The following is a 16,289-nucleotide window of genomic DNA, read 5'->3' as shown; positions in this document are numbered from 1 at the left end:
TCAATCTTTGGCCTTTCTAGAAGGACTGCCAGCAAAACTATCTTTTGGCAGTGGCGATGCCATGATACAGCAGTTCATTTTCCAAAGCAGCTACCAACGAACAGCCACATGGTAAAGCACAAGTTCTCCTTCCATCCCCCTCATCCTGGTCTGGATCTCAACCAAGCTGATGAAAAACTTGAGCTCTCCCAGGACCTAACAGGGTGTCAGTCAGTGTCCTGATCATCACAGCTAAATCACACAGAGTAAACACACATGCTGTTCTTAGTTCATAAGCATCTATAAAGCCCACATTAAGAATTTGGGATAGAAAGGGACCTACTGGGTTTTCCACATCAGAAGGCAGTGCTAATTAACTGTGAAGGGCTATTCTGAGCTTGTTTTCTGCTTTGCCATTAATAAATCTAGTAGAAAGTTTGAATACAAGCTTATTCCCCCAAGTCATTATTTAATATCGCTTTGTTAGTTGTTCTTCTCTTCTTGGTGTTTTTTCCTCAGACATATTTAAAGACTCCCGTCACTGCTCACCTGTTTTCACTGGTTTGTTTCTATGTAAGTCAGAGCTTTTCTATGGTATTCTACGACAGACTCTTGATTTCCTTGATCATTTGCTTTAGTCTGAATTGTAAATATGGGTGACAACAGTACGTGCTGTTCTGAATTAGATTTTGGTACTGCTTTACATAATAGCAGTAATGCTTTTCTCATCGCCCAGAGTATCTTGTCTAAAACATCCTGTCATTGCATTTACCTTTCCCATGGCTGGCTTGGTTACTTGCAATGGGTAAGTACAGCTTGATCTTTTTTCGCCGTCTTCCACGTGTGTTGCTGTCTTTGCAGCAGGGTCTCCCGTTATCTAGGTGTATGACCTTCTGCACTGTGAATTTCTGAAGTCATCAGATTTTTTCCTGATGTCATGCTCATCTTCTCTGTTGATGAGACATCTCAACTTTGTGTCTTCATTAAATTTCAATAGCACACTCTTACTTTTTTTAATCCTCCAGCAGCCCTGCTTAAGATAAAGGATTAAAAAAAGTCTCCTTAACTTTTGTTCCTGGTGGGAACCTCGTTGTTTACATTAGAACAAAAGAATTATGTTGAAACTCTTTCTTATCAATGATAGAAGCTACAGATCTGCCTTGCCTGTCAGTAACAGCCGTGTGTTTTTCTCCAGTGCCAGAAAGGCAAGATCAAAGCAGGCTTCTGATTCATACAGCACAGGAGCACACTGTGATGCCATTGCCCTCAAGCAGAGCCAGGGGCAGGATAACTGGATGTACCTGGCCAAAGAGCTGACATACATATGAAGGACAGAAAAAGGTTTCTGGTACTTGTCCCTTCATCCTAAATGTGCGTTGTCCTGGGACAGTCCAGGAACCATCACAGAGGGAAGTTTTACTGGAGTTCAGCAGTTTCTAGTTATGCCATTTACTGCAAAAGCGTTGGCACAGAAGAAGCAGCTAGAAAAACCACCCATCTGCAGTTTGTGTAGCAGTACATTGTCTTCAGTCTGGTCAGCTCCAAGGGGGAAGTCTCAGGGCTTTGAGAGCAGCCTTTCAAAACATTCAGAACAAACCCTAGGCATTTGCAAAAACCACAGAGTGTACAGTTAATACACCCAGATGTGCTGTCAGCCCCTCAGTACTACACAAGAGTGGATGGAGTGTGTAAATCTTGGAAAGGTTAAAGCTGAGGGAACAGCGATACGCATAAAGACTTGTGTTCCTTCCAAAAAGAGGAGGGGGGGCAAGGTGCTATCATTCAACATTAATCACTTACATCTCCAACCTGCCTAAATCCTCTGAAAAGAACCAGCAAAGAAAACACCAGCTGCTGTAGCTCCTACTCTTTCCTCAGTACCCTCCAGTCTCCCTCCCTCCTCCCTGCCTTCCCCAGACTGTTTATTTTTACTGCTCGTGAATAGCCAGGAACTTGCTCCCTGCAACAGGATCAGCTGAGAACAAGCTGCAGTCTGTACCTTCCCTGAAATCTTGGTTTTGTCCAGCAGCTTCCAATCAGCAGCAAAACAGTGGAGTAAAGGAGAGAAAGTGATACACTTCTTCTTTCTCACCCAGAGAGATGGGACTTTCATTCCGCATGCAGTGGGACTTCCCCAACCCTCTCTCTGTCAGCTTTCACTAGAGATTTTAAGTGTGCTTGGTTTATGAAAGAACGCTGTCATCACTTAAACTGTGAGTGTTTTGGGAAAGCAACCATTGTTTTATAGAGGTGTGCCTCTCTCCCACAATATCCCTGACTGACTGCACACTAACAAAAATAGCACAACAGCTCTCCCACCGGCAATGGCTGTTTCTTCTCAGGTTACTCCAATGCGAGAACAGTGCTGTCTTGAATAGCAGAAGGACTCTCTCAAAGCTGGCAGTCACCCTGGTGTCAGAGAAATTGCTGCTTCGCATGGCAGAATCCTCCTGGGTGACAGCCAGGCACACATGACAAAAGGGATAGTGAAGAACAGCAATTAGGAACAGAGAATTGAATGATGAGGAGGAGAGAAAGGGAGAGGGGAAAGGAGGGGAAAGAAATGGAAGGCAAAAAGAAATTTCAACAATCCTCAAAAAAAAAAAATTGTTTGTGGGATAACAGGAAAATAAAAGGGTGAACGTGATCAGATCATTCATGGGAGGAGCACCTTGCTCAGCTGGGTGGCAAGAGCACCTTCTCTCTGGTACCTGTCCGAAGCTACCTCCTGTAGCCTGCGCACGTGACAGCCAACGCCTGTCCTGCTCTGCAGCCAAATGTCTAGGAGGGTCACACTGTCCATCCTCAAGACTCAGGATTTTGCAGAAGCCACGTTTGAAGTCTGGTCATCTGCAGAGCGAGGAAATCCTTATTTACAGATACACAAAAATGCGACTTTCTCCAGACATTTGTGTTTGGACAGTCCAAAGGCCACCCTGACATTTGTCATCCAGCAAACCAGTTGTCACTGGATTCATATCCAGTGCTTCAACTCACATGCCACTGACAGGCATGAAATACTACGCCTGTCACCACGGCGAATGGAGAAGCACTTGACTTCTGGAGAGGCACATGTCCCAGGCTCCAGCTGCAGCGTGCACTGGGAGGCTGCCTCGCCACGGCTGCATGCCTGGTGCAGAACTGCTAATCGCTTTCAGATTGAAGCGGCTATTTGCTGCCAGGACTTCTCTGCCAAAAGATAACTGTATAATACTGATAATCAGGCGCCCTGTGAAGATAAAATGCCTGTTACTTGCCTCTAAATGAAGAGGATGACAGGACCCTTATTATGGCAAACCGTTTGTGCTAGGAAAAAAGCTGAGCCTTTTATTGAAAAGTAGCAAAAAAATCTTATCTCAGCCTAGAAGTGCAGAAAGTGCAATTAATTAATTTGTTTCTGAAACCTGAGCTCTAGACACAATAGATAGCAATGAGTTATATATTGTAATTACATGAAGGAGCAATCTATACTACAGCTTGTAGTTGAGTGCATAATGAGGAGTGAAAGATCGATGTTAAACTTGGTCAGATGACTAAGACACCAGCAACAACCAAACTGGTTGGGCAAGAGCAAAAGACACCTGAAATAGCAACTGATATCTTGATGAATAATGATGCTATTCTCTATCTTGATTATCTTCTTTTAGCCCGGTAACTAACTTGTCCTAACAGCACTGAGCACAGTGCAACATTCAGGACAGCAAGGACAGCTTCATGCGTAGCTGCTGTCATGCCCTTGCTTTGCCCTGTACTCTTGATCCTCCCTCAAAAGCACTACAGGATGATCCTGGCTGGCACGCCATATGTAAGGACACACAAACACAAATGACAGGTGATGGCTGCCTTCTGAGAGACTTGTTATAATGATACTCTTCCATCTTGCCTGGAAAAATGAAGAAGAAAAAGATGAAGGTTAGAGGAAAGCACACTTTGAATACAAAGCAATGCCAGGTAAAATTTTAGCATAAATGACACAAGGGTTTTGGAAGAGACTTTATCTGCGTGATGTTCCCCATAAGGACTGAGAGCATTCTTCCTCCAATGGAATTCTAGCTCTTCTGCTATTCGCAGGTGACAATAAAATACTGTTTGGTCACTGTAAGGTTTAAGCATGGTAGACTTCCTACATTAGTACATCTCACATTAGTACGTCTCAAGATGTTCTTGGGAGTTCAAATCCTGGAAATGTTCCTGCTCTTTGCTGGTATTGTAACCTCATAAACAAACAAATAAATAAATACATTTAAAAGGAAAAGAGAAAAAGGAGAAGAAAAAAAATCCTCTGATGTGGAGGTTCCTGGCACACAGTTCTGTAAACCTATTGCACTACCTGAATGCCACATCATCAAATAATACCATTCCTGAGCTTCAAAAGCTGTGGGACTTGTCACAGGTTTTTAAGGCTGTGGGCAATTACAAAGGGATTGCATTTATAGTACCTGCATTCCCTCTGAGAATTTCCTTGGCAGGGCTGCATTTAAGAATCAGTGATTGGTGATGGCTGGGCTACCTGCTACTGCAAGCAGGGATGACTCACTTGGTATTTCTATAGCCTGAGTGCTAACAAAGAGCCTGCTACTTCTAATCTCCCTGGGGCTCCTGTCTGTGCTCAGTGTGTGTCTGAAGACAACATGTATTCAGGAAAACAGGGGGATGCTGAAATAAAGGCAAAGGGATAGCAACAAACTCAAATTACTGTTTTCATACCTGTGTTTCCTGTTTTTGAGTAACTCCAGTTGTAGTTACAATGCTTACTTTAATCTACTTTACAGAGCTACGCCCTGCAACTCTTAGTCTCAGGAGATCCTTGTGAAAAATAAGGCCAGTGAGGTAAGATTTGGGTATTGACAGGGATCACGAGAGCCAAGCTCCGGCATGGTAGCAAGGGATACCGTCTAAGAATGGAGCTAGGAGGAGGAGAGCAGGAGAGCAAAGGAACATTGTGAACTGATAAAAGTGGATTAGGGATTTGGCACTGAGCAGACTATTACAGAAGGGTGGCACTGAGAAAGACAGAGTGAAGGATCTCTGTTAGAGCAGTTCCTACTCAAATGAATGGACTGCTACTGAAAATCATTATCTCAAGACAGAGTTAAAACCATCTACTAGGAAGGACAATACACTTTGAGTGCTGTAAGAAGGCATGAGTGACTCTTGCTAACAGTGATGTTCCAGAAGTGCTGCACATGGATCTCATTTTCTTTCTCATGGGAGGCAGGAGGAAGGACGAAAACTAGCAATATTCAATCTGCTATTTCAGACCAGCTGGCAAGCCATCCAGGTTGCTTGTATGGCATGAAATGCCTTCCAGCGCTCATTCCCTTAGGATCCAGTGCTGCTGCCTCTTTTTCCTGCTGCCTCCTTTCCTCTGGCCAGGCAGGCCCACCAGGCGGGAGTGAGCCTGGGGCAGAGCAGGGAACAGGCAGACAGCTCATGAAGAAAACAGCTTTGCTATGCTTAGGTCCTGCAGTTTTTTTCTTTCCCCCTATTGTTAAATGGCATTGAATACCAGCAAAACAGGAAACTGCTGCCTCCAGCCTCTGACCCAGGGAGTGCAGCCCAGCTGCTAGCTGCTGGAGTGGCCTCCCCACCACACTGTTCCTAGAAAGTATCTGGATATTTGGAGGAGCACTAGGGAAGACGAAAAATACAAGTAAAACTCGAATAAACAGTTAAACTTGGCAGGTCTTAAAAGAGGGGAGTCATACTGGAAGTATCTGGTTATGACAGTCAAAACTGCCTCTGTTTATCCAACATGAGGGCTTATGGAAATGAGAGCAATAGTGTCTCAGCCAGTCTCTGTCACCTCACTCATCTGGTAGCTAAGTTGATTGTCCCTTTGTTGTGCTGTGCAGCTCTGGAGTCCGGCATTCTCACTCAGGCTGTGAAGAAAACACTGTTTTACAGGCACTGCACTTTGTGTTGTGATCCCTAAACCTTAGAAGTCCAGCCAGCTCTCGTTTCTTTAAGCAGCGTCAGCAGAGACGGGAAATGGTGCTGCTGAGTTCATAGGTGACCCACTTCTTCCTGAGAAAGCAACACCCCACAGCGTCAAGAGAAATATGCTGCTTGCAGGCCTGTCCTTTTGAGGAAAGTGAAGGTGGAAAACGGCAAGGACCTTGTGGCTCCTTTTACAGTGATTCATTCCCTTGTGCTCACTGATACCAAGGACAATGTCATCCTCCTTAGTGATATTCTGTTGACCTAAAATTCCCATATTCCCATTGATTGCTTTTTCTTTCATTTTTTTTTCTCTTTTTCTTTCCTTTCCTTTCCTTGCCTTGCCTTTCCTCTCCTTCCTTTTCCATTCCTCTCCTTGCCTTGCCTTGCAACATAGTCACACAACATAGTGTGACAACTTTCAACCTGTCTCTTAAATGTGTACATAGAAAAAAATATCCCATAACCTCACTGGGACTGTCTGGTAGAAATTTTTCACAACTGCATTTCTGTGTTTTTTAAAGTGGGACACATCAACGTGAAAGAAATGATGTTCAACATAATCTCTGTCACCTCATTACTCTTGAGCTCCAGCTTAATTACCTCCCTGATGCTTTGCACAGCTCTTAACCAGACATTTGATGTCTGCTTAAAAAAAACTGCCATACAAAATGAAGTGATGATTATATATCTTCTCTTTTCTGGGGAGACGAACTGTTTGGTAAATATCATTTCTAGAGCACCCAGAAGGTGCATCAGACTGTACGGGCCTTCTCCTGCACTACAGACAACTTGCTGGAGTTCACAGATGACTTACAAAGATCCGCAGAAACCAGATTTCAAGGTCATGTCGTGAAACTCACTTAAAGATAATAGCAAAGTTTTAACCCTAATAAAATTGTGGTTTATTGTTTACAGCTCCAAAGAGAGAAGTTATGCTAACAGCTACCAAATTCTGACCTCCTGTATCTCACTATGACTGTATTGACGTCAGTGAGACTGCAAGAGAGATGAATTTGATGGCTTATTTTCAGAAAGTCTTTGAGTTTCTTGTGTGAAAGTCCATACCTCAAAGTGAGTGCATGGGATGTGTTTGAACCTCATGCAAAACATCCTCCTGGTTCAAACACAGGCCTGGGTCTGCCATTTCAGTAGCTTCTGTAGTATTCCGTTAATACTCAAAAAATGTAAGTGAGGTGCACACTGAAAGTCACATCACTAACTATTGATAATATACTTGCTTTAAGAGTATTAAATAGCTGAGGTATAGCTGGCTGACATGTTATCATCATGTTGGCTGTGGAAAATACGTGGCAAGTGTGGGACCATGTCCTGGTCATTTTGGCTTGCTTTACACAAGTGTCCCAGTGCCCAGTGCTCTGGGCTGTGCAGCCTCCACCTGAGGCTGTGTAACCCCTACCACTGTGTGGGGCATGGCACAGTACAGCAGTTCTTTGCAGCCTACAGGGGAGATCTGTGGCCTGGCTGCACATCTCACAGGCATGGCCTCCAGCACAGGTCTACTCACACCTCCCCAACCCTGCTCCTTATCAGTTTTCACTACCATAATAACACGATGCATTAGAGTTTCAAGAAATATTTCTATTTCTTGGTCTCCCTCTCAAAAAATAAATTACAGTTAACATTGCTGCTACACAATGAAAGTAACCTGAATTCTGTGAAACAATGCTATGGAATAATATTAAATAAAACAGGAGGTATTTGTCAAGATGAATAGCAACGTGTAGGATAGAGCTCATGGCACATGAACTTATTCCTAAGACATGACAGAAGACCTCCCAGTTCTTATGGAGAGCTTCTCCCTGGAATCTGACCTTGTCTCTGCCTCAGGAGCTTCCCGGTGGCACGTCCTGCTCTCTGGAAGAGCTGTCAAAATGTCTTCTTTAGTTCTCTTCCTGAATCTGTAACACCTTTATAACCTCACTTTCATTATTACTATTATTAGCTGATCACACAAATAATACCACTTAGTGCACATATATTGTGTTCAGTAGCTCTCTGGTCATTGCCCCTCTGCATGCCCTTTACTTTTCCCAGTTATAAAGAAGGCTAAGAGCAGATTTGGGGGCAGACATTCACCTGTACCTAGGTAACCTCCTAAGTGCCATGTCAGAAATCAACCTAGCACTAGTGAAAAGAATAACTGCTCACTGTGCTCCTAAGAGTTATGCTTTATTTCCCCAGCACACAAGTGGAGAACATTTTGGTAGCTATCTCAGGGTTAACCGTCTTTCTGCCCAAGCAGCCGCTGTTAAATTTTGGCTTGAGAGAGCTTTTCCTTTATCCATTAATCTCAGATCTGGTGAAGTTAGGAGGGCACCGAGGTGTGCACCTCTATTTATACAGCACTAATGATAGACTTGCAAGGAGAGTGTGTGCGTATTACTGGGGTTTTGCTGTAACACTGACTCTTTTTCCTGTGCATGGTTATACTTGGACGCGGCATGCTTAAACTTACACATCAAAGTGAATTACCAAAACGATCCACTTGTGAATTGCGGGTCATTATCTGTTATTAACTCATCTTGAGCAGTGTGCTGAGCAAACGGTAATTTACGGTATGTTATTACATTTCTCCTCGCTGCGGTGTGGTGCGTGGCAGCTGAATTTCTGTGTGTGACAGCCCCTAACGAGAAGTAACCTCTTCCAGTTCGCTCAGACAGGTCTTTGCCAACTTCTAATAAAGCTGATCAAGAACGCAATTTAGTTTTGATAATCCTGTTTTTCCTCTTCCTGCCCCTCTCTGCACTTAGCAGAGGAGAAGGTCTCACCTCTGCTTCTTTTCAGTACAAGCTTGCATCCAGGAAAACTTGGAAGCACAGCAGTAACCTCCTCCAGTTCCCTGCCAGATTTCCTTCAGGATTTAATGATTCAGGTGGCTTCATTTGCTATTTTTTTTTTTTTTCCCCAAAAAGAAAGAAAAAAGAAGTTGATCTCTACTGACACCACGTAGTAAAGTTGAGCAAACAGGAGGGCTGCTGGAAGCTTATTTTTATTGCCTGGCTCCAGTCACGTGAGAGATCGGGTTACAAAATACTAATGCCCCTGCCAGCCCTCAGGACCCAGCCATCCCTCTTGCTACTGTTCTAATCCAACCCATTTTCTCTCCTTTATCTATCTATCTATTTATTTATTTATTTTCTGGGGGCAGACAGTGAGGGAGAAGGTATTACACTGGGCCAGGAGATAAAGTGGAAAGCCAGCGTATCGTGATTGGGAGTATCCCTTTAGCTCCTTCTGTGTTTGTTCAGCACTTTTTCACCAGCTGAATAGCTTATTCCCTCCGAGCGCTGGCAGCCTTTGGCAGAATTAAAGCAGTGTCAGCATTCCCCCGTTCCATCTCCTTTTTGGAAAAGAATCGTTAGGAATATTCCATTTTCACCTTGTTTGCAAGTTGCGATGAAGGCTTCTCCCCTAATTAAATTGTGACATTCTGGCTTGAAAAATAGCTTTGCCATCAGGAAGATAAGCTCACACACACACAAAAAAAACCCAAAACAAAAACCCCAAACCCAAAAAAAGCCCCCTGTTGCAGTTCTTTTGGAAACAAATCCAGCAATTCAGTGGAACTGCTGCTTTTATTAGCAGTGAGACTCAAAGGTTTTCAGACAAAAATTGCTGATCAAACAATACATTTGAAAAATGTAAACTTTATACAAGTCTCTCGAGCTCTATACCGTAACAGTAAGATCCCCTATTAAGAGGAAAGGCCTTTCAATTTGTACAAAAGCAATCCCGGTACCTTGTGAACAGACAGGAGTTGTGAGCAAGCCGAATTCTGTCCTACTTGCACAGCTACAGCATGTGAACATCCATCAGGGCTTGTGTGGAGAACACAGGATGGTAGAGATCCTCTGCACCTAATCCGTATTTTATAGACACCAAGCAACGCTAAGAGGAACCGAACAATCAGAACGTTGGGTGGGAATTTCTCAGATTGTTTGCTTTTTTCCCCCCGTATCCTAGTACATTAACTATCATGAGAGAAGGGCCTTCCCAAAGCCATGCATTCCTACACCTTCCTCATGTTTTACATGCATAAAGTATGCCGCATGCTGGAAACGCACACTGGTCTTCAATGAATTCTGAGCAGTTGTCCCTGCCTTCTCTGTATTCCCTTTGTCTGGAACCCTTGCTCTCTCCACTTGTGGTTTCTTCTTCTTGCTTCCCTGCTCTGACATACTCTGCTTCCTCAATTAGTGTCAGTCTGTCTGCAGAGAAGTGCTTCTTCACAGTGCTTTTCCCTTCCTCCCATCTCCCAGCATACATTGCCAGCAGAGCCTTTGGCATTACAAATTCCTGCTAAGAACTGTACAGCCCCTGATACGGTAGCTGCGCTGCTACTGCTGCCTGGACAGCTAGGTTAAAATGGGAACCATTACGGCAGCTCCCAATAGCGGCTTGAGGTTGTCATGCAAAGTGGGGGCAAACTGTGCAAAACCATTAAATGTTTTTGTTGCATAAGAAATATAGAGTTAACATGCATCTTCCTTCATCTTCAGGAGAGAGGAGCTGCGGGACAGGGAAGTGAGGAGACGGCGCAAGGACTCAGTGGTGCACCAAGGGGTCAGCATTCAGATGAGGGCTGCAGGCCCCGTGCTTCAGCTACAAGACCACCCTTCTTCTCTTTTGGCAAGCGTGAGTGGAAGTGCATTTCTTTTGCTTTCTGGTTTCTGTGGCCATGGTAGTTTCCAAAGAAGAGCATGTTACAATTGTTTTAGGTTTTCCATTTGTTTTGCCTATAAAAATCTGCAACACAACTGCATCGTCCACATTCAGGTCTCTCCTGAAAATCAAACCCCGACAACGACGTCTCCAATGAGGAGCTTGTCGTGCCTGCTCCCCAACAGGGCAGTGCTGGAGGCAGCACATCCCAGCAGCAACTCCTTGGCTGGCTGGGGATGCGGGCTGCAGGCTGCAGGGGCGGGGGGCATCCCCTTCTGAACCTGGACAGGGCTTTGTCCTGTCCATACCTCAGAGCACAGTACTGGTCACGTCTTCTGGGAATGTCAACTTCAATAAGACTTAGAGCAACCTAAGCTCGTCACTTTAGTGCTTAGAAGACTTTTATGCTATGAAAAAGAGCCGTGTGAATTTGCATATCTGAAGCCTTCCCTTCTCAGCCGTTGCAAGTGGAAAAACACGACGAGGATGAGGACATCCCCCTCGAGGGCACGGCGGCGCGGGATGCTCACGCTTGCTGGGCCGCCATGAGAACGGAGCCCCCGAACGGGCGGCTGCGGCGGTGCCGCGCGCCGCGACGGGCTGCTGAGCATCGCGGGCTGTGCGCGATCACAGCGCCCTCTGCTGCCTCGCGGGTTATCGGCAGGGCTGCAAAGGACGGCCAACAGCACAGCGGACGGTTTGGGGACGGCACTCCGGCACTCCGGTTCTAAATCGCTTGTTTGTTCTATATTTAATGTACTGGGTAACAACCCACCCCGAGGATGACCACGCGAGGAGTCACGCAGCAGTGCCAGAGATCAGCGCCCGCTCCCGGGGCCGAGCATCTGCCCTTGTACGTCTGCGTCCGTGGGGAAGGGGCAACAAACGGCCTTTCCACGGGAGGAGCACGGCGAGGCCCGACACCACGCGCTGCCGGGGTTGCAGCTCACCGCCGGCCCGACCCTCAGCTGTTCCCCCCAGGCCCGGCCGTTCACGCGTCCCGCTCCGCCGGCGCCACGCGAGGAGGCGGATCCGGGGGCAGCCGCGGCCCCGCCCGTCGCACCGCGGCGTGGGCCGTGCCGGGGCGTGGCGGCGGCAGCGCGGGGCTGACGTGGCGCTCCCGTCGGCGGGGCGGGGCCTCGCGAGGCCGTCGGCGCCGGCCGCCCCCTGCGCGCGAGACGCCGTGTGCCCGCGCCGTCGCTCCTGCGGCGGGAGGGGAGGGCGGGGCGCGCGCGGCTCCGCCTGGCGTCGCGCATGCGCTCCTGCGCGAGCCAGAGAACGCGGCGCTTCCGGCCCGGCTGCGCGGCGTGGAGCGGAGCGCGGCGATGGTGCTGCTGGAGAGCGAGCAGGTGGGGCCGCGCGCCGTGCAGCACGGGCGGGGAGGTCGGGCCCGGCGCTCGGGACTCGGGCCGGTCGCCGGCCGCGTGAGGCGTCCCCGTGCCGGCCGTGGCGGGAGGAGGCCGGGTGAGACCCCGGGGTGCGCCGGGCCCGGCCCGGCCCCCGCTTCGTCGGGGCTGTCGCGTGTGGCGCCGGGCGAGCGGGCCGGCGGCGGGATCCGTGTGTCCGGGTGGGCGCGGCCGCAGCCAGGCGGTGTGGTGTGCTTGTGTTGCAGTTCCTGACCGAGCTGACCAGACTGTTCCAGAAGTGCAGGACTTCGGGGAGCGTTTTCATTACGCTGAAGAAATGTAAGTGCTAAGCGAAGAGCTGCTGCTTTAAACCGGTGCTCGTGTCGCTGATGTGTGCTGTAGAAGATACGGGTGTCCGTCAGAGCGTCTGGCGAGAGCAGCGCGTCACCCAGGGACGGTGCTGTAACCTGGGGCTGTGCTTCGAGCTGCGGGCAACATGGAGGCTTTTGGGCTGTTAAACGCTAATTGGAAGCTCTTAGTCTTCCGAAAACGGAGAATTAAAACGTTCTTAACGTTTCTTGGGTTTCTCGATAGTTATTGGTGGGTTCCAATTGGATGTGAGAGGAAAATTCTGTACTGTGAGAAAAATCAGTGACCTCCTCAGGGCTGCGGTGGGTCCTCCAGCACTGGAGACGTGTGAAGTTGCAGCTCGACTGGGCCCTGCTCCCACTGCGAAGGGGTGGGCCGGCTGTGCTCTGAGCTTCCTTCCCGTCTGGGCTGTGCTGTGGTTCTGCTGCAGGTGCCCAGGGCCGTAGTTTGAATCGCATTTGAAGCACGGTGCTGCTAAACGAGCGGTTCATACGGCGTGTCTGTGTGGGAGTTTGTGTATCTTTCTTGGCTTATTTTTCAGGCAGAGGTAGTTTAGGTGACAGACCCTTCTGCAGTTGCAGAGGGAGGGGCCTGAAAAGTGTGGATTTCCTTCAGTCAGTCCGCCCTAAATTCCAAGGTGTTTTACTGATCTCATGAGCAGTTTTTAACATCTCAGGTCAGGAGGCATCCCGTGATTTTAGTGTCATACGAATAAACATTCTCTGTCTTCCAATACAGATGATGGTCGAACAAAACCAGTTCCACGCAAAGGCCACGTAGAAAGCTTTGAGCCAGCAGATAATAAGTGTCTTCTGAGAGCGACTGATGGAAAGAAGAAAATCAGCACAGTGGTGAGTGACAGCTCGGAGTTAGGATGATGAGCAGCCCTAATGGGCTTTCATGCAACACTCCCCATCTTTAAGTGAAGCCGCTTTATGTGGATTTCACAAGAACTGCCCCTTCTGCTCTGCACTGAAGTAGCTGAAGGCACAGCTGACACTGGGATGCCAAAATGTTCCATTTGCACAGATAGGATAGTTGTTTAGTTGTACTTTCGATGCCAGCTTTTGCTTCAGAATGGTACTGCTGGGCAAGCAGGAAGGGACTGTGCCTGCTTTCCACAACCGTGGGTGCTGAGGGAGGGAGAAGGGAAACTGCTTCTAGAGGGTTAAGGACAGTGTGGGCAGAAGGCTGCAGGATGGTGATGGAACCTGCAGGATGAGGACAGGTGTTGTTGCTCCAGGAAGAAAGGTCCTGCAGTCAACCTCAGGTGACGGAGGCAGCTTTTTATAGAGCTTGCTGGAATTAGCAAAGGTGTAGGCCTGGTGTTACTGAAGCAGCCAGGAAACAGTGGAATGTTCTCTGACTGAACTAGTAGGAAAAGGATTCTTGTTTCTTGTCAAGAATATGTGGTATGGGGCGGACGCTTTGAAGCCGTAATCTCTCTTAGCATGCCTAGATCGGTGTTTTTTTTCCTTTTTTAATTACCCCCTCCCCCACTTACAGAGCTTCTTGTATTTCAGGAAATGTTAACTTTTGAAGTTGGGAACCTGGTGTGTTTATTTTGAATAAGAGATTGGGAAAGGCTTTAGCTGACTTTAGATTTCCTCTGTGATGTAATCCAAGGAAAAACATTACTTTTAGAAATAGTGAGAGAATCTGGGCTGTAGCGTTTTGTTCCAGGATTCGTGTTCCAACGTACAATTAACGTATGCCCTCATAGGGAATAGTGAAAGCAAATATTCTTTATTAGAATGTTTCTTTACCACCTTCCCATTTGAAAATGCGTGGATTTGGGAAGGACAGCCTTCAGAGTATTGCCTTAATCTAATTAGGAGCGTTTTCAGTTTATAAGTCAGCAAAGTGTTATGACATGTCAGTACAGCCTACGTACATATGTATGTGTATGGGACGTTGTCATGAGTTGATCCAGCTGTTGCTAAAGTAGCTACTGGTGGGTGAATATGCACTAATAGTTGGTAATAGAAGGCAGTGTTCTCTTGGTTAATCTCTGGTATTACTTTTGTAGGTGAGCTCAAAGGAAGTAAATAAATTCCAGATGGTAAGTTCTGTAAGCCTTTTATTTTCCTTCTCTGTAGGCATTGGGGATTAGTGAGTACGAGCAGTGGAGAGCTGGGACCAGGTCGGTTCAACACTGAACTGACATACAGATTAATCTCGGACTGCATCCATCCATCCATGTGAAACAATCCTGTTGTGTTGTATCTAACTTTCTACATTGGTTTAGAAACAGTAGTTTCCCAGGGTAGTAGAGGAAGGCTGTCTGTAACTGAGAAAAGGAAGATACATATCCATAACAATATGTGAACTAGTGTATACGGTAAGTCTATCTGTTCTTTTAATGGTTCTAATTGTTGTTTCAGGCATATTCTAATTTGCTGAGAGCTAACATGGATGGCTTGAAGAAAAAGGACAAGAAAAGCAAAAACAAGAAGAGTAAAGCAACTCAGTGATGGACAGTGCCCTACCATCACTGTAATAGACTTGACCCTTGCTCAAAGCAAAGTCCATTTCTTTTTGAGTTACCACTTGTCTTTGGCTTTTCTTTTCCAGCAGGATACTGGGACGTGATCAGTACTTTTGTTTAAATTGAAGGCAGAAGGTGCTTTCTGTGGATGTTGTATGGCAGCAGCATTGACAAGATTTTACCAAAATAGCTTTACACTCGTCTGCCAACTAGTTTTGTACTTATACTGCTGTATGTTTTGTACTATACAGGTGGGCAGTGTAGAACCCATCTGGGGAATTACACAGGGTGAAGTGTCGTGTACAGCACCGCGAGCAAAGTGGGACTGGAACAGGATTCATGGTGACAGATGCCCAGTCTTAAAGATAAGCCACAGTAGTACCAGGGGAAGTGGGTGCCAACATATTACCAGGAACAGCAGCTTTCCCATTTGTCTTATTTTGAGGGACTTGTTTACATGATGCAGTACAGATGTCTGTAAGGCAGAATGTGTTTGAACTCACACAGAGCTCAGCAGCTGTGCCTTTACTCCATGCTGACCCAGCTGTGCTGAGCCTGGCTTGGGGCGGGGGAGGCAGGATGCTGCATCATGGTTCCTTCAGACATAGCTAAAGAATGCTTGTGTCACCTGAGCGTTTGTTTTTTAAGGCTTCATCCTTTGACATATTCAGGGATCTGGATTTCCCCATTTTCACATCGTAAAGTAATTCCTTCGTATGAGCAGATGTAAAAGATGAATACTTACTTGTTCCTATTAAACACAATGAGAAATGGATTTAGTTGTGATGACTGATGTGCCTTGTCTGGTGAATGGCTAGGAATGACCCTGTACCGGAGTTATTTTCTGTATGTTGCTATTGTAAGTAACCTCACAATTCTCAGAGGTTTTTGGGCTGGTTTGTCATTGTAGTTACCTCTTTACATGTTCTGATTTCACCCTCCTTGTCACCGTAAGAAAAAGGCAGAAGTAGGTGGGCATTTCTTAATGCACTGAGCCTGCAGTGCTCTGAGGACAATCGTTTGCTTTAAGAGAAAGATGCAGGAACAGGTTGCTGAAACAGACAGAGGTTAAATACCAATATATGTCCAGAAATAAATTGATTGTTTTGCATATTCACTCTGGTATATCAAGATTGATGTGGCATATAATGCATTATATTCAGCAGCTAAGGCTGCTGTTACTCATCTTAACATTTAGCTTATTTTTTCCTGATGTGTTGGTATTTCAGCTGAGTTTTAAATACAGACGCTAGTAATTCTAAAAAGCACTGCCTGGGAAGCTCTAGTTCCAAAAAAGAAATTAAGCTCCATTTAGTCATTATGTCTTCAGCAGCTTCCTTCACCTGGGCTCTAAGCTTAGGTTTGCTAGTTCAAAACTTCTGTTATGCTTCTAAGCATGTCAGGTTTCTCTGAAGTCTTTCTTACTTTCAGGACCTCTAGGTTTAAAATAAGTTTATCTGTATAGGGTTCAATTTTTGTCT

General features: G+C 46.4%; 1 protein-coding gene across 1 annotated transcript; it reads left to right on the top strand.

Annotated features, from left to right (window-relative positions):
* Positions 1-11,784: 11,784 nt before the first annotated feature.
* Positions 11,785-15,583, top strand: SRP14 (signal recognition particle 14). The gene is made up of 5 exons (XM_072339272.1): positions 11,785-11,954; positions 12,218-12,290; positions 13,059-13,171; positions 14,350-14,382; positions 14,705-15,583. Exons 1-5 carry the CDS (start codon positions 11,931-11,933, stop codon positions 14,792-14,794), a joined length of 333 nt encoding a protein of 110 aa, XP_072195373.1. The 5' UTR covers positions 11,785-11,930; the 3' UTR covers positions 14,795-15,583.
* The last annotated feature ends 706 nt before the right edge of the window (positions 15,584-16,289 follow it).

The sequence above is a fragment of the Excalfactoria chinensis genome, chromosome 5 (genome assembly GCF_039878825.1).
Source record: "Excalfactoria chinensis isolate bCotChi1 chromosome 5, bCotChi1.hap2, whole genome shotgun sequence".
Classification (NCBI taxonomy): domain Eukaryota; kingdom Metazoa; phylum Chordata; class Aves; order Galliformes; family Phasianidae; genus Excalfactoria; species Excalfactoria chinensis.
This window is presented reverse-complemented; position numbering and strand designations above follow the sequence as displayed.

Coding starts and splice junctions, on each gene's coding strand:
- SRP14 (XM_072339272.1), top strand. CDS start 11,931: ATGGTGCTGCTGGAGAGCGAGCAG. Junction 12,291..13,058: donor TTTCATTACGCTGAAGAAAT/GTAAGTGCTAAG, acceptor CTTCCAATACAG/ATGATGGTCGAACAAAACCA. Junction 13,172..14,349: donor AGAAGAAAATCAGCACAGTG/GTGAGTGACAGC, acceptor TTACTTTTGTAG/GTGAGCTCAAAGGAAGTAAA.